Source organism: Marmota monax, unplaced genomic scaffold, assembly GCF_021218885.2.
Source record: "Marmota monax isolate L192 unplaced genomic scaffold, Marmota_monax_Labrador192_F-V1.1 WCK01_AAM20220418_F8-fsc00026, whole genome shotgun sequence".
Taxonomy (NCBI): Eukaryota; Metazoa; Chordata; class Mammalia; order Rodentia; family Sciuridae; genus Marmota; species Marmota monax.
In genome coordinates this window covers 12491100-12514000 of record NW_026693108.1, presented here as the reverse complement: position 1 = coordinate 12514000, position 22901 = coordinate 12491100, and the positions used below count along the sequence as shown (strand labels likewise).

General features: G+C 46.9%; 1 protein-coding gene across 8 annotated transcripts in view; it reads left to right on the top strand.

The window, feature by feature from the left end:
- Positions 1 to 22901, top strand: part of Farp1 (FERM, ARH/RhoGEF and pleckstrin domain protein 1) — a 259842-nt gene that overhangs the window by 169216 nt on the left and 67725 nt on the right. For all 8 annotated transcript variants that reach the window (XM_046454767.2, XM_046454766.2, XM_046454771.2 and 5 more), the window contains 3 exons: positions 11762 to 11804; positions 13662 to 13740; positions 19752 to 19849. In XM_046454767.2, the coding sequence (XP_046310723.1) occupies positions 11762 to 11804; positions 13662 to 13740; positions 19752 to 19849 (220 nt within the window). The remainder of the gene's footprint in view (positions 1 to 11761; positions 11805 to 13661; positions 13741 to 19751; positions 19850 to 22901) is intronic.

The window sequence follows — 22901 nt, the reverse complement described above, 5'->3', positions numbered from 1 at the left end:
AACCTAGAACCTCGAGCATGCAAAGCAAATGCTGTACCACTGAGCTGCACGCCTTCTCATTTTGGTTTTTAAAAAGTAACTGTTGTGATGATCATTATTATCCAAAGTACAGGAACGAAGACACGAATTGGTGTGAATATCCTTTGTATACAACCAGAGGTTGGAAAAATTGTGCTCTATATGTGTAATAAGAATTGTAATGCATTCCGCTGTCATATATAAATAAAAAAATTTTTTAAGAACTGTCTGTACATTACACCCCACTCCCACTTCACACCTAAGAAGAGGTCAGGACATATGTGCCCAGAGGTGCCAGTTCTTCAGTGTGGTCCCTGGAGCAGCAAGCAGCACCAGCATGGGCAGGGAGCTGGCTAGGAGTGCCCATCCTCAGGCCCCTCCCCACTAGGAGCTCTGGGAGCAGGACCCCGTGGTGGTTCCATAAGCCCTCAGGGGAGGTTTGCAAGGATCACAAGTTCAATCGCTTCACTGAGGTGCTAACAGTGATCTCTTCGTGGTGGAGTACATATAAATTCTAGACTAAGAGAGGACCATTTCTAAATTAATAGGGTTTTCATGGCATTCTGCAAATTTCTGTTTTTTTCATTTTCATTCAGTTTAAGATAATTCCAAATTTCCCTTTGCTGTATTCTTTATCTGGGTGAACGTTATTTCATTTCCAAATGTCTGAGGATTTTCCACAAATCTTTCTATTATGGATTTTTTATTTAATGCTATGGCACTTGGTATGATGGGAAGCTTTTAAAATATTTTGCTGCTCTTTATCTAACAGCCTAGTGTGTGACAAGTTTGGCAAGTAGTTTATGTATACCTGAGAAGAATTACAGACTTGTACCATGTGAAGACGTTTCCATAATGATGGACAAGTTGTTCCATAAGATTATAGTGAAGCCAAAAATTCCCGTGTGGTGTACAGTGCGTTCCTCACATATTCACGGCGATGCCAGTATAAACAAGCCTACTGCACTGCCAGCGGTGTTAAGGGAGAGCACACCCAGGCACAGTGGCTCACACCTACAATCCCAGCCACTTGGGCACCCGAGGCAGGAAGGTCTCAAGGCCAGTGGGCAACCTAGTGAACCTCTGTCTCAAAGTAGAGAAAGGGGCTGGGGGTGTAACTCAGTGTTGGAGCACTGTCCTAACTAACGTGCATGAAGCCACAGGTTTGATCCCCGAACCCAGTGTTACAAAAAAAGAAGAGGAGGAGAAGAAGCAGGGAAAGAGAGAAGGAGAAGGAGAAAAAGACAGAGGAAGAAGCAGCAGTCGGGCACAGTGGCACAGTGGGTCTGTAATCCTGGTGTCCTGGGCCTGAGGCTGAAGGATCACAAGTTCAAGGCCAGCCTCAGCAACTTAGTGAAACCCTATTTTAAAATAAAAAATAAAACAGGACTGGGAAGACACCTTGGTGGTAAATTCTGAGTGCTGCAAAAATAAAGTATAACATGTAGTTTTATCAACAGAGCCTGATGCTTGACAACGGTAATAAGCAGCTGTTATTGGTTTGCTTACTATATTTTTAATCATTATTTTAAAGTATCCTCCCTCTTAACAGGAAAAAAAAAAAAAAAAAAAAACAGTAAAACAGTGAGCCCTGTTACCCCAGCAACAGCCTGTTGGTCTCTTGTTTACCACGCGTCTTGGTTGGGTCAAGGGCGTGGTGAGTGACGGACCTGTGCAGTCCGGGTCTGTTTAGGTACACTCGGATTTTCCTGCAGCAGGGCACTTCCCAGAGCAGATCCCCACTGTCAATCAGTGCATGACTGTGTACCGCGCTGCGTTGGATAGAGGATTCCACGTGTGTCGATTGGATCACGGTGGCTGACAGAGTCAGAGCTTCTCTGTCCTTGCTTAGTTTCTGCCTACTGGTGCTATCAAAGAGTAAGAGAGGGTATTAAAAATCTCTACCATAACTATGAATTTGTCTCTTTCTTCTTGCATTCTGATAGGTTTCTCCGTCATATATTTGAAATTCTCTTCAGAGTATAAATATTTAGATTTGTCAGTTTCTCAACTAATTGACTCCTTTATCATTAACCCTAGCAGTAGTCTTTGTTCTGGTTCTACTGTGTGTAACACTAATACAGCCACTTCAGTTTGCCACTAACATTAGCATGGTACACCTTTTCCTACTCTTTTTTGTTTAACCTACTTGTGCCTTTATGGCCGTATGTATTTATTTTGATCCTAGGGTTTTAACCCGGGTTGTCATGCACGCTAAGCACACTCTCTACACTGTGTTACAGCCCCAGCCCCATATTTGTGTCTTTACATTTGCAATGTTCTTATAGGCAGTGCAGAGTTGGGTCTTGCCTTTTTGTTGTTGTTTTAATCCAATCTGACAGTCCATGTCTTTTGAGGGGTGTTTAGATCACATTCACAATGTGACTGTGGTAGGGTTCAGACTGATCTTTCTTTTTGTCTATCCATTTTCTCACCTTTTGATTGTTTGTTTGTGGTTCTGAGAACTGAACCCAGTGACCTTGCACATACCAGGCAAGCAGAGGGCCACCAAGCTACATGCCCAGCCCTTTTTATTTTGAGACAAGGTGTTGTTAAGTTGTCCAGGCTCGACTCAAACTTGTGATCCTCCTGCTCAGCCTCCTGAGTAGCTGAGTAGCGTTCACCACTGCATCTAGAATTAACTGGAAATTTTTGATGATTCCATTTTATTTTCTCTGTTGTTTTATTTGCTATGAATCGTTGATTATCATTTTTGTGGCTGCTTTATAGTTTATAGTGCACATCTTTGACTTATCACAACGTGTTTACAATGAATATCATTCCACCCTACATGTAGCATAAAAACCAGAGTATAGCTCTACTTCACCACCCCCTGATCTTTTGGCTATTATTGTCATGCATTTTGGTTTTATGTGAACCCATACTACATTGGTATTATTTTTGTGTATCAGTCAATTATGTTTTATAGAGGTTTAAATAATAAAAACAATCTTCCAAACCTCTTGTGTATCTACCCACATGGTTTCCATTTCTAGTGCTTTCCTTTCCTCTATGTGGGCACAGATTTCCATCTGGGATTACTTTCTTCCTGTTTGAGAGGCTAACATTTCTTATTACGTGGCGTCTGCTGGTGGTGAGTTCTCTCAGCTTTGGTGTGTTTGAAAGTCTTTTTATCTGCTTCTGTTTTGAAAGACAGTTTTGATGGGTATAAAATCGTAGGCTGAGGTTGTCGCGTTGGGCTCTTTTCTTCCCTTCAGTACCTTAAAAAACTTACCACTAGTGTGTTCTCCCTGGTGTTGTTTCTACAGTAAATCTCCTGTTATCTTTGGTCCTTGGTACGTCAAGTGTCCCTTTTCTCCCGCTCTGGATGATCTTAGGATTTCGTCACTGGTTTTGAGCAGTTTGCATCTGATAAGCCTCTGTGCAGTTTTCTTTGTGGCTCTTCTGCTTGGGTTTGCCAGGCTCCCTGATCCTGTGAGGTCTAGTTTAAATCACATTTGGAAAAGAACTTACCAGTGTCTCTTCTGCTGTGTTTCTCTCCTTTTCTCTCGCCGTGTCTCCTCTCCTTGGGGCGCTCCACGTGCCCGGTCAGGCCTCCCGTGGGGTGCTGGCTTGTTCTTCCCTCTCTGATGCTCAGGGTTTCATTGTGGATCCTTTCTGGGCTGCTTCATTTTCTTCTGCGATGCCTGGTCTGCTGCTGATCGCTCTGTGTACTGCTCACCTCACACGCCTGCTGTTCACTCTAGAAGGTTAGCTTGTGTCTTGCCTTTATCTCCCAGATCTCAAATTTTTAAATATACGGAATACGGTTATAATACTTCTTTCAGTGTCCTTCTCTGCTGATTCTGCCATCTGTGTGAGTTTTGATTGACTCTTTTTTTGGTCTTATTATAGGTCATATTTCTTCTTTGTAGCTGGTTTTTTTTTTTTTTAAATTAGATGATAAATATGAACTTTGTGTTGTTGGTTGCATCCTCCACATTTCATTGCTTGTGTTCCAGGATGCAATTAAGTTATTTAAAAACGATTTGGCTTTTAAGACGTGTTAGGACGCCACTGCACCGTCCAGGGCTCACTGTTTCCTGGCTGGGAGGGCAGGACTCTTCAGCGCTCTGACGGCCCATGAGTCACAGGTTTGCCTGTCTGGATGTTGGGAATAGGTGGCATTCCTGCTCTCCATGAGCACCAGACGCTGTGACCTCTGACAGTTTCGTGTGAGTTTTTCCGAGCCCTGACTGTGGCCACCCTAACTTCTCTCTCAGGGCACCTCCCTGCTTTCTGGTTCTCTGTCCTGTGCCTTCACGCAGCCTTGGTCCTGCCAAGCTCTCAGCTCCCGCCCAGCAGCTCCCAGGCTTTGCCAGGCCGTGCTCCTCCCCACGCACAGCCAGGAAGCAGGTGGGGCCATGGTGGGATCCTGGCGTTATTTTCCTGTCTCAGAGATCGCGGATTCTCCTGATCTGGTGTCTCATATCATCGGGTCTGTTGTGTTATGTTTTCTTTTTTTTTTTTTATTGTTTCATGTTGGAAAATAAATCTGGTCTTTATTACTCTTTTGACCAGAAGTAGAAATCTCTGCAGGGGTTGGAGGTGCACGCCTGTAATCCCAGTGGCTCGGGAGGCCGAAATAGGAGGATCACTAGTGCAAGGCCAACCTTGACAACTTAGTAAGGCTCTAAGCAACTTAGCAAACTCCTGTCTCTAAAAAAGTAAAATAAAATAAAAAGGACTGGTGATATGGCTCAGTGTTTAAGTGCGCCTGGATTCAATCCCTGGAACTAAAACAGAAAACAAAAATCTCTACAAAGTAATAGGTTTTGTTTTGTTTTGTTTTTTTTTAAGTCACATTTAACATGTCTTCTACATGTAACCAAATGTACAATTAATAAAATAATGTAAAATTCTACATTTGAACATATCATTACAAACAAAAAATTCAAAGTAAAGCCATTTCTTCTTCTAGGGCATAGCCTGAAGAAATACTAATTGGTTCCAATGAATTCTAAACATTGAATGATCTTCTATAACCAATTTGTAGTTATTGATGGGAATTTTTAGTTGAATATGTTTTTTTTTGTTGTTGTTTTTTTAACAAGAAGAGTTTTAAGGGAGGAGAGCTTTCTCTAAAAAAAGAAAAGTTTTTAATTTTAAGTGAGAACCAAATAAGAAGAGGAGAGCCCAGCATGTGTGGAGTCCTGTACCTTTGCCTATTATGTTGTAGAAAAGACACATTTTTGAATTCAGCTGAACTCAATGTCAGATTCTAGCTGTGTGACCAAATTCCAGCTGTGTGACCTTGAGCAACTGACATAAACTCTCTGAATTTGACTTACTTTATAAGCAAAGGGACCACACTGTTGTGGATATCAAAAGAGAATATGCAAAGCATCTATTCAGTGACTAGCACACAGTAGGTGCTCAAGAAATGTTGGTCCCTATCCCGCCCCCAATCTGAGTTCACATGGCTGACTCTTTTAATAAGACCCTTTCCAAAACACCTCGAACATTCAGTTGCCTACAACATCCACCTAAGATGTCACCCACCAAAATAATGGAGGGGGCGGGAAGGTATTTAGGGAAAGAAGAGAACCGTAGGGACAGCGATTAGTCGTGCCCTGCCTTGGATACACAGGCACGAGAGCATTTCTTCCCAGCTCACATCCCATGTCGGGGGGAGTAGCATTCCTGAGGGATGGGAGGAAACACGGACGCTGACAGCAGATGCAGGTGCGGTGAAGCACGGCCTAGAACTCTGCACTGAGACCGGATTGCAGGAGGCCAGCGCCATGGCTGGACTGTGTGGACCCCAGAATTCACCTTTGAAGCCCCATCTCCCAGTGGCTCAGGATGTGAGTGTGTTTGGAGGGTCTTTAGCAAGATGACTAAGTTAAATGAAGCCATTAGGGCAGGTCCTAAGCAGCTCTGTGTCCTCCTAAGGGGTGATTTGGACGCAGACTCCACAACGTGCACACAGAGGAAAGGTGAATGAGGACAAGGTGAGATGGCAGCCATCTGCTGAGGCGTCAGGGAAGCCAAACCTGCCCACACCTTGAACCTCCACACCTGCAGTTTCTGCCGTTGCTCCGCCCACCTGTGGACTTGTAAGGAAGCCAGTGAATGGACATAGCAGGCCTGAAAGCCTCAGCAGGTGCCGCGCGGAGTCAGTATCCTTGCATCCCACCTACTGGGAGCACACTGCAGACCAGACATTCATCATTTAAACCAGATCCCTTCCCCCAGCTGTTCAACGTGCAAGTGTCCTCAGGAACCAGCCCTGATTTCAGGGAGGACCAGGTGCGGGGTGCAGAGAGGTGGTTTGAGGGGAAGATGGGGGTTACAGATGTGACCCTCTGGAGGGCCACTGCTGGGGAAAGAGTATGGTCCTTTTGTTGCCCTTTGACCCACCTGGGCCTGGTTTCTGCTCTGCCTCGGTTGGTGGCACTTGTCCAGGCTGACCTAATGCAGTCCAGGTCATTCCCGCAGCCCTCCCCACGTAACTCCGGCCGAGGAGCACCGTCTCTTCCTTCTCCCTGCTCCTGGCTTATCACAGTTCGGATCCCACATGGATGAGCCTTTCCCTCCTGAGTCCTCTCCCTCAGCTCTGCAGACGTCCACATGGCCAGGATCTCACAGGCCCCGGGCTCTCTTCCCAGGCTGGTTCCGTCGCGGGTGATTGATGCCTTGTAGCGTTATCGCTGCGGAGCGCTGCCTAGCAGGCGGCTGACTCAGGCTGGCCTTGTGTTCCCAGACCTGCAGGGAGGAGACACATGCTCACTTGGCTCAAGCTGGTGCTTGTATTTGATGCTTTCTCCAGAAATGCCAAAAACAGGGGAGGGATGTTTAAAAACAATTCATAAAATTGGCAAATACATTGCCAACGCACAGTGCATCTGTCCTGGGAAGTCTGCAGTTGAGTTGAGTTTTGTGGCAGCACTGGTGGCCATGAGAGGTCTCAGGGACTGACTGGTCCCCAGAAGCAGCTGTGAAGACCCAAAAAGCAAGTGTCACAGGGTGGGCTCGCAGCAGCCTGGCATTCCCCTGGGAAGCCTCCTGCACCTCCCTCTCTGGTACAGCAACTATGTCAAACCTTCTGCACTCAGCCTGCTGACTTTACAGGAGAGGACGAGGATGTCCCGTAGGAGCCATCCTGCCTCCCGACGCAGAGTATGCCACCCTCCTCCTGCCCGCTGTGAGCCTGTCCCCCCTGTCCCAAGCCCTGGGCTCCACCTCTACCATCTCTTATATCCTCTTGCTCCAGCGCTCAGCCCCTCCCCTTCTTAAATGCACCCAGGTCGACAGCTCCTTCTGTTCCAATGGCTCTTGCTTCCCAGCCAAGCCTCGCCAGACAGCCACACTTCCGTTTCACCACCCTCGCACCAGCCTCTCAGCCCCATGGCAGAACCACGTGGCCAGCAGGTGGCATGGCTGGTCTCATGTGACCTCTGAGTAGCTCTCATTGTCCTCCTTCCAGATCTGTTTTCTCCCCGTGGCTTCTGAGACATCGTGCGCTCCTGTTCCTTCCCGCTGTTCTGTGGTGGGTGGGATCTCAATATTTAATTCACCACAAAACTCACAGGTACAAATCCTGGCCTCTAGGATAACAGCAGCAGGAGGAGTGGACTTTGCGAGTGGATTAAGACATGGGGTGGAGCCTCCTGAGTAAGATTAGTGCCCTTTCCAAAGAGTCCCTCAGAAGTCCCCGGCCACCATGTGAGGTCACGGCAAGAAGGCACTGTCTTGAACCAGGAAGTAGAATTTGCTGGCTGTTTGATCTCAGACTTCCCAGCCTCTAGAGTTGTGAGAAATCACTTTCTGTTGTTTATGAACCATCCAGTCCGGGGCATTTTGTTACAGCAGCTCGAGTGGCCTAGGATGGGGCAGGGATTCATCACACAGCAGGCCTTGCCTTCATGGGGTCAGAGTGAGAGCTCCCAGCCAGGCTTCTCCTCTGAGTCCAGAAAAATGTGTCCCGCCGTTTCCATACTAGCTCTTGCTGGGTGATCCAGAAACACCTGGAAAATTGGCCTAGTTATGGCCTTTCAGCCTTGTCATCCTCCGGGTGCCTGTAAGACTCGCACCAGCACCTAACTAGAGGCCTCTGCCAGAAATCTCAGTGTCCCTCTGGACATTGTCTCCTCCTTCAGCCATCATGTCCGATCTACCAGTAAATTCCACTCCTTTTTACCTCTTAAATTTTCCCCAAATCTACCCACTTTCCCCAATCTTACTTCTGCCTTCCTGAGCCAAAATGCCATTTGATCTTGCAAGACAATCACAACACATCATCTCGCGTCCATTCTGATTTCCTCCAAAGTATTCTCACTGCCCCACCAGAGTATTTAACGTACAAGTCGAATCCTTTGCGTAAAATTCTTCCTATTGTGTTTAGAATGAGAACAAAATATCTTATCGTGGCCTTAGTGGGGTCTGACACTTCCAGACCCACCAGCCTTGCTCTCTAGCCCTATCAATCATCTTGGTTCTTTTGACATTACTGTAACCAAAATAAGAATCTCCATCTGGTACTGATCGGAAAATGGCCCCAACCTGGAACCTAGGCCCCCCAACCTGGAACCTAGGCCCCCAGTCTTCAAACTCATTCATTCATCCAACCAAAACCTCCCGTGTCCCTCTGTGTGGCTCTGCCGTTGCACCTGTCAGAGAACAATCATCAGGTCCCTGCTTCACGGAGCTCACAGCCCAGTGAAGATGAAGGGCAGACCAACAAAGCCTTCCTAATAACCACAGTAAACAAGGACCAGAGACGCGATGGAGGAGGGAGTCCAGGGGCTCCGAGGGCCCGGGGAGGACATCTGGCCAGACTAGATAATTTATAATGAAAAGAAATGTATAGGCTCACAGCTGTGGAGGCGGGAAGTGTAGCTCATGGTGTTGGTGTTCCGACACCTCTCCTCAGGAAGTGGGGAATGTGCGTGCACTGACATACTCAGGTGCACACCAGGCATCAGGAGAGCCTGCCTGCCTGCCCCTCACCCTCTCATAACCCACTTCAGCAATAATGATAATAACCTGTTCATAAGGGCGGAGCTCTCAGGGCCGTCACAATGGCACATTTCAGTGCGTGTTTTGGAGGAGGGGATGTGCTTTTACACCAAAGCCTACGCCCTTCCCTTGGGCATCTAGGCAAGGACTCCCACTGCTCGGCTTCAGTTGTTCCTGTCACTTCCTTTCAGTGCAGTGTCCTTTTCAGGGAAGCCTGTCCCCCAGCTGTCACTGTGTGTGTGTGTGTGTGTGTGTGTGTGTGTGTGTGTGTGTAGTGTGGTGTTTAACATCTTTCTGGCTGGGGAGAGACTGCCTGTAGGAGTTCTGAGAGATAGTGAGGCCCGGCTGAGCCAGGCCTTTGAAATGCACACAGACCAACCCCTGCAGAGCCAGGCCTCCTCCCTCTGGCCTGTCCAGCGCTGGCAGCAGTGATCCTCTGCCTGAGTCATCCAGGGCCAAGTACCAGGTGTCCAGGGACTGCACAGATGGCTCAGAGCGGCCAGGATCATTCGATTCGCCAACCCTGACCTGCTCACCAGCCCTGCCTTTCCCCAGAAATTCCAATAAAGGTGGCCTAGGCTCCTTCTCTCCTGGCCCCTCTGCCTCCCGACCAACCTGGTGCTTCCCCCAGGGCTCTGCATGATGTGCCACACCTCCTGTCTCTGGGTGACCTGACCGTAACATAAGAACAACAGAACTCCATGACGGGGCCAGATGTCCTCCCCGGGCCCTCGGAGCCCCTGGACTCCCTCCTCCATCGCGTCTCTGGTCCTTGTTTACTGTGGTTATTAGGAAGGCTTTGTTGGTCTGCCCTTCATCTTCACTGGGCTGTGAGCTCCTTGAAGCAGGGACCTGATGATTGTTCTCTGACAGGTGCAACGGCAGAGCCACACAGAGGGACACGGGAGGTTTTGGTTGGATGAATGAATGAGTTTGAAGACTGGGGGCCTAGGTTCCAGGTTGGGGGGCCTAGGTTCCAGGTTGGGGCCATTTTCTGATCAGTACCAGATGGAGATTCTTTTTAAACTCTCCATCTTTCCGAATTCCTGGGAGGAGAGGGAGATAGCTCAACGCTTGCTGTTTGGGATTTTCTTTCCCTTTTTCAGGTTGAGGCTCACGAGTGTTACAGTGGAGAGGACAGATGAGCGCCGTTCTCTTCCCTCTGACGGGAGAGCAGTGTGGGATGGGAATGTAGAAATGAGGATTTGATTATGTAGATTCTTACTTGAAAAGGTGATGGAGGGAATGAGATGGAAGAAGTAGACATTTAGCAACTTTATAGTCTTTTTATTATGAGAAATGAGTGTTCATGTAAAGTAACTGGAGTAATGAAAGAAGGCAGAAAAGAAATCCAGCCCTCTCCAACCCACTTCCCACATTCTTAAATATTTATTAACAGCATAATTTTTGTTATTTACTTATTTATTTAATTTGGGCTACTGTAAAAAAAATTCACTATCATAAAAATGTTACGATGAGCACTCTTTGTATGTAAATTTTTGCCTAATTTATAAAAGTGAGTGGCTGGATGGAAGTGTATGGACAGGAATATTTTCTAGGAAGACTTTCAATCTTTTTTCCCTAATAAGTCTCCTGAAAGTCCTACCAGTAGAGGAGAGGTGCCTGCTTCCCCGAGACCTTTGGAGATTATAAAATACACATGTAAATAGGCACATGTAGATGCCTGTTCGATGGGTAGGAAGGGTTAATTCGTGGTTTTAATTTGCAGTTCCAGTGCCAGTTATTCCCAAACACCAACACATTCCTCTTGGTTCTTGGCCCTTCGTCAGTTACCTGGGGTTCTGTGCCTAGCTTTCTACAGGGCTGTTTCTCTTTTTCCTATTTATTTATAAAACCCTCTTCGTAGTAAACACATTGACTTTGTTTTTGTCCTGTGTATACACATGGCATCCATAGGACCTTTTTCTAATGACCTGACATGCAAGTGGACTTTAAAGACAAGAACATGTGACATGGTGTGGTATGGTTAGCTCTCGCTTTGTTAATAAGGGCAGTTGATTTCGCTGTATTTTGAAAATTTTGCCAAACTGCAGGGAATATACGTGTGAAAAAGAGTCTGGACTGGAGCTTGGGCAAACTTGACTCCGTCCTAGTTCTGGCACTCTGTTGCTGGAGGACCAGGGACAGATTATGTAGCCTCTGCAAGACTCGGGTTTCTCCCTGGGCAAAAGGAATTCCTCGGCTTGTTTTGAGAGGTAAATAGCATTAGACGGTGTGCAATGCAGACATGATAGTCTGTAAATATTTTTTCCCTTTCCCAATCCCTCAAAGATGTGCTGTTCTGTGTATGCTCACGCCACCAGGTATTTTTGTCTAAGTAGGAGCAACTGTATTTCATTCATCCCACTTGGAGTCAGAATTGCAGCCCTTCATTGATATTTTCCAAATAGATAAATATGATCAGAGTGCAAATGAAAATAGAAAAATTCTTAGTTAACTCTTGCCCCACCACCACTGCCATGCTGGGGATGGAACCCAGGGCCCCGCGTGTCCACCACTCATGCACCCTTACCGCCTGTTAATGATGCATCTGAGCCTAGGGGAGATTAACTTTCAAGCTCAGGGATAGTGTTAGCAAATTAGGATCCATGCTATACACGTGGCAAACAACATAAGATAGAACATTCCGGAGGGGAGGGGGACAGACGATTTCAAATCCTTGAAACTATGTGGATTTTAAATAGCTTTAAATATAGTATTGAAATATTTGCACACTTTCATTGAGAAGTTATGTCTCAATCTGTTCTTTTCTCCCCTGTAGGTGTGGCTGGATCTCTTAAAACCTATTGTGAAGCAGATTCGAAGTAAGTATATCCTGCATGTTGAACAGTAGAGATAAATACAAAGCCAGGTGTGTTCATTGTCAAGGAGGCTTTTGTCTGGGAGCGTGAGGTGCTAGTGATACGAATTCTTTTATTTTTTTCCCCTCAATTGCTTGTTGTCATCCACTAATCCACATACTATTAAATTGTGTATCTTCTGCAATTTTAATATATAACAGTTGGCAATCAAAACCTTGCTTGGGAAATCAAATAGCATTTTGTAACAACTGAACCTTGCTATTAAGTCGCAGAGTAATGGAGCTTGTCTGGTCTATGCTGCTGTTTCTTACCGTCACTTTCTAAGGGGAAGGTGGAGCTATCTGTTCATATCATTGATTTCCCGGTTTTTGTTCTCCCTCTTCAAAGCCAAAATCAGAGTACAGTGCTGTTTGGGGTGGTGGGGTGCTCAGAGTGGGGATATATGGGTGTGTTGTTTGATAGGCAAACAGCCCCAAAGGTGGGTGTGTAGACTGTGTATTGGAAAGAAAAGATTCGGGAGGGCTGGGCAAAGGACTAGGAGAGGACTCTTTCTCCCTTTTCACTGCCCTGCAGCACTGGACTGTCCTTCTGTCTTTTCTTTGAGGTTAGGCTGTGTTCTCAAGGTCCTCCCTGAAGGCCCCCCCTGCAGCCAGAACCTGGGCAGGTCGGGGATGGTACCGAAGCTGCATGCCTTCAGTTGAGCTCACAGTCCCTGTGGGATTATTTTTCTGTTTAAGAAACCCTAGCGGGCCACTCGCAGCAATTTATGTGGATGTAATAAACATGCAACACGATGTCTATGTGGCCCTCATGCCGTTGAAATTGATGTTGATCGTCTATCATTTAAATTATTAACGCTGAAAATGAAAGGGCCATCATTTATCTGATGTTTACCGAGTGTCCTCAGGGAGCTGGCCCTGGCTGGCATCTACTAAGTGATGGTGGGGGTGTTGCTAAGGTGCTGTGCAGAGCCTGGAAGCCATGGGACATTCCTCCCCCAGCAGTCACCGAGGGGTACAGTGGTGGTGGGGAGGCGTGTGTCCTGGGGTCTCCAGGTGCACACCCGAAGGCAGCCACCATGGTTGTCAGGTCGGAACCGGAGCAGGGGTGTTAGCTTCTGTCTCCTCTGTGTGCTGTGACTGCCCTGTGTGACAAAGCTGTCACTTCACATTGAGCGCTAGGCTCTTCCTCGCTTCAGGGTTTCCAGAGATCTGAGCAGCCTCGTTTCATTCTGTCTGTGAAAATGACAGGCAGGAAACGGCGCAGCTTCCTTCCTCCGCACTTTGCACCCTCACTCTGTGCCCCTGGCCGAGGTGCAAGGTTCCTGCTTATTGTTAGAGTCACTTGGGAAAGAAATCCAGCCTCTCTTGGCCTCAGCATTTCACTGTCTTGTCTTTTTCTCCATTTTGTGTATATGGCCAAACGACTGTACCCCTTATACCCTATTTTAAAAAAAACAACAAAAAACCTGAGTCTGAGTATCATTTGTCTTCAGAGAAAAAGTTCAATAGTTGAATGTAATACTTTTTTCATAGTTTTTTTAAAAACCTTTATTTTATTTATTTATTTTTTAATGTGGTGCTGAGGATGGAGCCCAGTGCCTCACACGGGCTAGGCAAGTGCTCTGCCACGGAGCCCCAGTGCCAGCTTTTTAAAAACTCAGACATCTGTCTCTCCACAATATGAAAGAGTGAAACTAGCAGCCAAACTTGACCATTGCTGGGTGGCTTGGAGGGCGCATTCTGGGAGCTTGGAGTAAAGTGCAGAATTTGGTGTATAATATGCCTAAGAGTCATTTTTTCAGTTTCGTATATAACACATGTCAAGTTTTGTACTGATGTTCTTCTTCTTCTTCTTCAGGGCCAAAACATGTTGTTGTTAAGTTTGTGGTGAAATTCTTTCCACCTGACCACACACAACTCCAGGAGGAACTCACCAGGTCAGTGGCTTGGCAACTGGTACTTTTTTGCTCTAGTGTCCAGAGGAAAAGAGAACATTAAGACTAAATTGATTAAACATTTGGTAATGTTTACTTGACTAGCATCTGTTCTGTGCTCAACAGTCTAATCCCTCTCTGCCTAGAAAAATGTGGTAAAAAGAACACCATGTTTCCCTACAGCCTGGTGTCCTTAAGACCGCGATGGGGAAGTCACCGGGCTTCTAACCTGTTCATGTCCTGTTTTCCTTCTTGTATCTACCTCATCCTGAGACCGTTTTAGGAAATGAGGTTTAGAAAACCAACATGTTAACTCAGCTTATTGCTGCCGTGGATGGGTGAATTGGACTTGAACTTTAGGTCAGTGTCTTTTGAAAGTGGGAACAAGTGGAAGAATTAGGAATCGGGTCAGGCCTGGCTTTAGCCCTCTGTCCTGCCACTTGCTTGTGTCTTCTGTGCCACCACTAATTCACTGCTCCTAATGCCGATGGCAGTGCTTGCTTGGCTAGAGCTGTTTTGAGGATAAACACTATTTCTGTGTAGAGTGGCTGGGATCCAGGGGAGACGCCATCCACAGTCACTGTCACCACCACCATCAGCCTTACCATCATCATCTCTGTCACCATCGTCCCACTGCTCCTCATTCTATCATGTGAGACAAGGCAGGTGCACTAGTCCCACCAGCACCTTCCTAGCTATGGCTTATGAAGACCAAGGCAAAAAAAAAAAAAAAAAAAACTAAAAACTAAAAAAAACCCTACCACGGCCATCACCTCTTCCTCTTCCCCTCGGCACAAGGTCTTGGGTAGCTGACCTGTATTTATCAAGGGGTAAAGCCGCTTGTTCAGTTACCAGCATTTATTGACACAACTGCGTGCAAGCATTGTTCCAGACCCTGGAAACACGGTGTTGAAAAGATGAGTCTTGACCCTGTGGAAACAGAGAACGAGTAATTAAACAAAAAATAATGTCAGATCATGACCAGAGCTCTTTAGCTAAGTGAAGTAGGCTGATGAGATAGAAAGGGCCTAGGCGACCATGTTAGGTTGCTGCGGCTGGGATGACTCTTGAGGATGTGATAAGTTATCTGTCAGTCATTTTCTGGGGTGAAGAAGGAGCAAGCAATCAAAGCCCAAGGCACACACAAGCCCCAATCCTTTATGCTTAAAAGAGGGCCAGCGGTGGGCATGCTGACCACCGGTCCAGACCATGATGGCGGCAGGGAAGAAGAGGGCAGGGTGGCGATGGAGAAGAGCGGTGCGTTTAGGCTATACAGTGGAAGTGGGACCGTCTGTCTTGGTGATGGTTGGAGGTGGAGTCTGAGACAACAGAGGGAGACACTTAGGTTTTTGACTTGGGCGACGGGGTGGTAATAACTCAGATGCGAGAGGGGTGGAGGGGACAGCGGATGGGGAGGGCAGAAGTTGGGGACTGGTTCCCACCAGCTGGGTTGAGATGCCTATTAGTCATCACATGCCTGCTTCAGGAAGCCACCAGATGCATGATGGCAGAGTTCCAGGGACAGGGGCAGACGAATGAGTCGCCACTGTCTACGCCACTCCCGACCCTCGGACCAGTGAAGAGGGTCACTGCAGCAGGAATTGGCAGAAGCCATCAGCCTCTGGGGACCACACAATTAATAGACTTTAGTGTAGAGGAGGGTTGACCAGAGTCACAAAACCAAATTGCAAGAACTGGGGTGACAACAGAGAGCCGAGGTGCCCATGCAGGTTCTTCACTGGGCTACTGTGCCACTGTCCCTAGAGCTGGCTTTCTTGCTGTGGGTGTGTGCTTTGCTCGGAGCTCAGCGCACTGAAATCAGCCTCAGGACAAGTCCAGCCTGTTGGTCAGCAATGGGCTTTTTCCTCCTATAAGTCACTGGTCCTCTTTCCTATTTAGAAAATTGGAAGCACAAACTTTTTCTTTCCCAAATAATTTGCACCTCTTTAATTTTTGTGAATATTGCCTCTAGAGCTTTGCAGTTTTCTGCCCCCGTGGTTCTTGTTCCAAAACTCCGTACAACTAGTTACCAGTAAGCCAGACGTGCCTAGTATTTTGCCAGCTTCTTTCTCGATGTGGATGAATTCCTAGTCACACGAGCTCCCCTGGGCCTGGTGGGGGTTTTGTTTTTATTGTTTTTGGTTTTTGACTCCCAATGTCAGCTGGTAATTTTAGAAATATTTCTCAAGAAGACAATTCTCTTGGCTCAGTGTTGAATAAAATTGATGTGAAGGTCCTACCGTATTGATCAACTCCGCCACCATCCACTTTGGCACAAGGTGTCACATCTAGGGAACCTCGGGGACCCACCACATGGAGACTCCCACACTGCAGTTCCTGTACGAGCAGGATGTGACGCTGAGGCCATTGAGATTTCAGAGGGATGGGTGGTGAGCAAGGGGGTCTCAGGAGAAGCTTGGTGTCAGCGGTGTTTGGGAGAAAGAGGTGTAGACCAGGGCCCGGAGACAGAGGTGGCCTGCAGTTGGCACGGCGAACATCCCTGTAGCTCTGCCGTTAGCTCGTGGGCCTCCAGGAATAGTTTTCAGCTTCCCATTTATATATAGAGAGATTAAATTGCACTTCGCTGTTCCTCAGGAAGCTGAATTCCTTTCTGTTTATTGAACTGCACATGCGGTGGACTCCGGCACCTTGACACCAGCGCCCAGGCTTCCAGAGGAGCAAAGTCCTCACTTAGGCACAGATTGGGGACAGCAGCCAGGTCGGGGGTCCTTTGGAGACGTTACCAGGGTTTCTTCTGGTACAGCCCAGGGTCACTTTCCTGGTGCCAACAGTAGATCCACACTTGCTCCTTGCTTCCCCGGGTGCCATCTTGCAGAGTGCCTCTCTGCCTGGCTGTTCTTGTCGCGGTGGAGGGACACTGCCAGTGTTTGTGGCATTCCCTCAGACTGGCAGGGCAATGTCAATTACATTCACTTAATGAAACATGATTAATACCTTCAAATGAAATAAGTTAAAATAGTCATATTGCAAACAAGGCCTCCGAGGGTGTGACATGTGACTTCTGTTCTCCGTCAAGTAGAAGCCCTCCCCATGGGTCCTTCCCCACAGGAAGCGAGCGTTGGTTCCGTTTGAGCACCTGGAGTAGAAGTTCCCTCTGGCTCTTATGGGTCGGATTGGAATCCCCTCCATGCGTAGCACCAGGGTGTCCCTAAGTCTCTGAAGCCAGTGTCACAGCTGGACGCTCCGTTTACAGCCCATGTCCTAAGAAAGGTGACAGAGTCCATCCCAGGAAGGTGTTTCTCGGGTTACAGGGCGCAGAACAGGAAGAGTCAGCATAAATAAACGTGTGTGCTGTCGGCGCCCAGCGCCACCTCACAGCCCCTGTGAGAGGGTCAGTCACCAGGGGCCCCAAAGCCTGTTGGACTCTGAGCATGAATCTGTCCGTGAACACTGGACCCCGGGTTTGAACTGGGTCCAAAATGTGATGCTTGTAAAACCCCAGCCCCCCTACTTGAAAAGTCAGCCTTGTGCGTTGGAATCAAATCCTGCAGCACAGGGAAGTGAGGGGTTCATAGGACAGTGGCCACTGCCCCGTCCAGAAGGACCCTTCAGCCACCTCCCGTACAGACCCTGTGCTGCTGACGCGGTTGCTCCACCTCGTCTTCTCCTCCATTTGACTCTCCAGAGAGGGGGAGATGGCGTTGCGGGGGGAGGAAGGAGCAGACATGGGGAGCTGGGGTAAAGGTCAGCTGTCGTCACCTGGTGGGGCTGAGGTGTTTTTCTGTTCTTTTTGTTCTTGTTTGCTGTTTACACAATTGTCCCTATGGCTTTTTTTAGTTCTTAGTGATGGAACTTCCTTTAATGACTTAAAGCGGACTAATTATTCTTTTATGAAAAAAAGTTGCTACATTTAATGAAAGTCTTTGTTCTAGTCAGATTTCCACGTATCATCTCATTTAATTCTTTGTGGAAACCTCTGGGTACTATTGTTGAAGGCTTTTGTTTAGAATTTAAAATAACCTGTTGTGATTATAAAAGTCTTCACTATACATCGTGGAACGTTAGAATGTGTACTTTAACAGGACTAAGAAAGCAAAAATACTGCTTTCCTGTGGCCCATCATACTAGAATGACAACCTTTCTAATTTTTTTCTCTGCATATATAGTGTACTTTATTTTTAAATTTTTTTTAAAATAAGTTTCTCTAGAGTCAATAGTGCAGTACTATTCTTTTTTTTTTTTTAAGAGAGAGAGAGAGAGAATTTTTTATTATTTATTTTTTAGTTTTCGGCGGACACAACATCTTTGTTGGTATGTGGTGCTGAGGATCGAACCTGGGCCACACGCATGCCAGGCGAGCGCGCTACCGCTTGAGCCACATCCCCAGCCCCTATAGTGTACTTTAAATCTCAGTGATGACCTCATGCTCAAACCTCCCTGCTTCTCCCCAACTGTCATTTATGTCTGTTGATTCTGAAGTCAGATTCACTGTCTGACCACACGTCACAGCTGCTTGCCATTTCCTGTGGGCCTCTTTTAATCTAGACTGGTCCCTCGGTTTTTCCCTTCACGGTCTGTCCTGTTGTACTGCAAAATATCTTCTGTCCTGAGCTGGCCACGTTGCTTCCTTCTGATGTTCCTTACCTTTATCCTTCAAACTCTTGTATATTCCAGAAAACTAGAAATTGGTTTTCAAGGCTTGCTGGATGCCCGGACCCTTCTTTGGCTAGACCCTGTCATGGGGGCACTGTGTGCTTCCTGTCCCATCCATGATCTCAGATCATTCAGTGACTTTGGTGGTGACATTCTGAACCTTCCACTGTGAAGTGAACTTGTGTTCCTTCGTGAAAGTCCAGTTTCCTGAGCCACGTTCGGTCATCTCCCCGGGGGTGTGGAATGAGGTCTCATTCCTGCCATGTTATAGGTTGGCATCTAAGAGTGAATCTGTGCCTCAGCCACAGGGACACCCCACTGGAGAGGCAGGCGACGTTCGCAGTTCGTGGCCTTGCCTTGGATGACCAGTTTTTGAATAAGGAGCTGCTTTAATGGTGTCTTCAAGTAGTGACGTATTCCATTTCTGCTTTCTCTCTCTTTCTCTCTCTCTCTTCCCCCCCCCTTCCCCCCCACCCCCCAACTGTCATCATAGACCCGTGAATCTTCATTAACTCAGTGAACACATTAATGCACTTTAATCGTCTTTTTGCTGTTCAGGTCATCACAACTTTGGCCATAGGAGGAGAGTGAGGAGACTTCTTTTACTCTTTTGATTTAACTCACTCACTGCCTTGCTTCCCAGAGTAACTGCACAGTCCAGGCTCTTTGCTCCCCAGGACCTCTGTGTCCTGGTAATTGTGTGAAGGACAGAATCTGGTTGCTAAGGGTTGCTATGGAGAAGATGCTGTTGCAGGCAGTGGCGAGATGGCCCTGTGGTCAGTACCCTTCAAAAAATGTCGGAGTTGGTATTTTCAAGTCATTTAAACTAAGCAGTTTTTACTTCATTTCTCTTATGTTCAAATACCTCTTTTATACCAAAAATGATGCCTTGCTTTACCAAGAACCTAAAGAAAAGAATCTTACAATAACTTAAGTTGAATTTTACAGATGTGGAAAGTAAGGCTTATGGAAGAAGCAAATAAAGACCACACCTTGGAAGAGACACCTGTCTTTCTGATTCATTGGCAGTGAACTGCTGTTGTTATCTGAGCCATAAGCCACTCTGGAGTATGTTGACTGATCCTATAAAAAAATTGTAAATGTTTCATACACATGCACGCATATGTGGGGTAGTAGGCTATGGATTCGCATTCTCTCCATATAAAATGAAGCCTTGCTCATCACGTGTAGCGATTGCAGCGTGTCTCCTATTCCTTTGTCTTTGTAGGGAGGCGGGGACTGGATCACCCAGTGAGTGGCCACGAGCCCCCTGGCCCTGCAGACGTCCATGCCTTTCTTTAGTGTCCCACAGTGTGCACAGGTGGCCAGGAGTGGGTCTGCCTTTGATTCTGTCCCTCCTTCTCCCTTTGTGTGACACTCATCTCTGTTGACCTTTGCAGGTACCTGTTTGCTCTGCAGGTGAAGCAGGACCTGGCCCAAGGCAGGCTGACGTGCAATGACACCAGCGCTGCTCTCTTGATCTCACACATCGTGCAATGTAAGTTCTGTTGGCTTCCTTTGGAAGTCACGCTGGAGACCACACAGAAATCTGATTGACAGGGGACGTCACATCCACACACCGACATAAACAGCAGTGAGAACTTCTTTGTGTCCTTTTTGCTCTTGGCTTGAATGCCTGGAAGAGAAAGGCCCTCCTAGCTCCATTTAGTGTTCATTAGCCAGGACTTGTTGTGTCCTGGTGTTCGTCCGCCTTTCCCAGGATGCTTACGTGATTGATGTGTCAGTGGTCTCAAAGGAAAAGATGGATAATGTGGCCAAAGACGCCAAACTTGTACTGACCTGTCCCTGAGTTTAATATCCGTCATGGAATATGGCTCTTTGGCCTTAAGATATAAAACTTTGTGGAATTCACTTCTCTCTCAAGTTGTTTCACAGAGGACACTTGGGGAGCAAGTGAATGTCATGGTCATAGACTGCCATTGCATTTTAGAGGACAACAAAAGGCAAATGACCACAAGGAAAGCTAGCTTGGGTGTGTCGACCCTGGTGCAAGAGGAAAACCTGGGGCTCGAACCTCCTTCATACCGACTCGTGGAAAATAGTGTGCCATGTGGTCACCGAGGAAGCCCAGCTGTGTAGCTTTGCATTGCTGTGACAGAATCCCTGAGAAAATCAATTAGAGGAGGAAAGATGTATTATAGCTCACAGTTTCAGAGCTTTCAATCCATAGTTGTTTGACCCCCATCTTCGTGGGCTGTGGTGAGGCAGAATATCATGGCAGGGAGCACATGACAGCAGAGTCGTCACCTCATGGCGCCTGGAAAGCAGAGAGCAAGCAGAGCCAGTGCAGGGACAGAGATAGTCCCCCAGAGTGTGCCCCCAAGAACCCACTCCCTTCAGCCAGGTCCAACTTCCTGCAGTTTCCTTTCAGCTGCAAATACCCCAATGGATTAATCCATGATGGACCCCTCCCCATCCAATTTCCACAAGCCCCACCTCTGAACATTGGCATTGGGGACCAAGCCATCAACATGTGACCCTCTGGGGGACATTCCACATCGAAATAGTAATGCCAGACTTACAGCCCGTAAGCAGCTAAGAATTGAGGTGATGTCCGCATATCCAGTCGGTCCTTGTTGCCCTCAGATTCTGTGAATTGCAAGTCTGCCTACCTACTCACTAAAATCGACCCCGAACCACGACGTGTGCACTTCCCTGGTTATTTGCAGAAATACCTGGGACGGTGAACCATTCCCACCACCTGATGCGCTCTGCCTTCACATTTCAGCTCTCGTGCTGATAACAAGTGTCCCTTCCGCGGTCTATTTAGTGCCACGCTTTTCAAGTTTTTGTGCTACTGTCAGTGATTTCATTGTTCACATGGGTCCCAAGCACAGTCCAAAGTGCCGTCTAGGGTCCCTTTGCGTAGTGTGATGTGCCTTATGGAGAAAACACATGTGTTAGATGAACTTCACTCAAGCATGAGGTCTTCTATTGGCTGTGAGTTCAGTGTGAACGAATCAGCAATGGAACAAGATGTGCTTCAACAGAAAGGCGTAAAACAGGGTCTCACTTAATGAAAACGTTTTCTCAGGAGTTTTGCAGGAACCCAATCCTATATTTCACGTAAGGACAACATTTCAGCAGCCACAAATTCAGTGTTTGTGGAGACTCTTAAATCGTGACCACCTTGAATAACAAGTGTCAACTGGACTTTCTTAAAGCCCAGATAGAAGGAATTGCAGGAAAATCAGGGACACCATTGTCAAGGCAGCTGATGACAGTGGCAGGATGCCAGGTCACCTCTCTGTGATGGAGGGCAGTTCAAGTCCAGAGGGCAGTCAGGACACTGTTACTGGTCGTGGTAGCAGGAAACTAGTGGGAGGGTGGCCTCATCAGTGACCAGACGTTGCCAGGTGAGCCGGCACCTTTCTGTGCAGAGAAGTGTTCCCGGTGGGTGGGATTCACGGCAGCCTGCAGGCCAGTCCCTGCCTGATGACTGCAGGTACATGCCCAAAGGGTGACAGGCTGCTTCATGGAGCAAGGCGACACGTGGGTTTTGTAGCAACCACTCACTGGCATTTCCTCAAAATAGCCGGGCTCTGGTCCTGAGGCTACTCGTTATTCAGCTTCTTGCCTAGAGAACAGGAAACTAAGAGAAGGGCAGGCTGTCCCAGGGGCCTTACAGCTAGCGCTGCTACAAGCGCACCTGTTACTTGAAGTTCCATGTTGTAAATTTGCCCATTCCGACAATTTTTAAAAATATTTATTGTTTTTAGTTGTAGTTGGACACAATACCTTTATTTTATTTATTATTATTATTTTTTAATGTGGTGCCAAAGATCGAACCTAGGGCCTCGCACGTGCTAGGCGAGCGCTCTGTCGCTGAGCCACAACCCCTGTCCCCATTCCATCAATTTTGAGGACTAAGTTGAGGTTGTATGAGACAATGAATTGTATTTGTTATGGATGAAAAATCTGTAAGGCTTTGCAATCTGACCCATTATCTCTGACAACAGGAATACAAGAAGTGTAATAAACTCTAAAAAGAAATTTTTTTGAGGAAACATTAGATTTCTACTCTTACACCCCATTTATAGTTCTCCTTACTCCCCGGGGTAAAGGATTTGAGTTTTGCACTAATAACTGTTATATATATGAGTTTCAAACGTTGATTTTGCCAAGTCCCAAAACTCCAGGGCCTGTTTAGAATCATACATGCTCTTCCGCATAACAGAATTGATTGCCAAGAAGGGAAGTGACCCCCGGTGGGGGGGAGAAGAAAGGAGAAATTACTTCCGGTGTTCTATAGAACACTGGGATACCTGTGCTTCCCAACAAGTAATTGAATATTTCAAAAAAGATGGTACAGGGAGGATTTTGAATGTTCCCAACACAAAGAAATGATGTATGTTGAGATGATAAATATGCCAGTCACCTTGATGTGATTTTGCACATAGTGTACATGGACCAAAAGGCCCACGCTGTACCCCATCAATATGTACAATTTTTGTGTCAATTTAAAAAATGTACACTAAAATAATACAAAAAGATACCAGGTACACATGGGGGTATAAGGAGGGGTAATT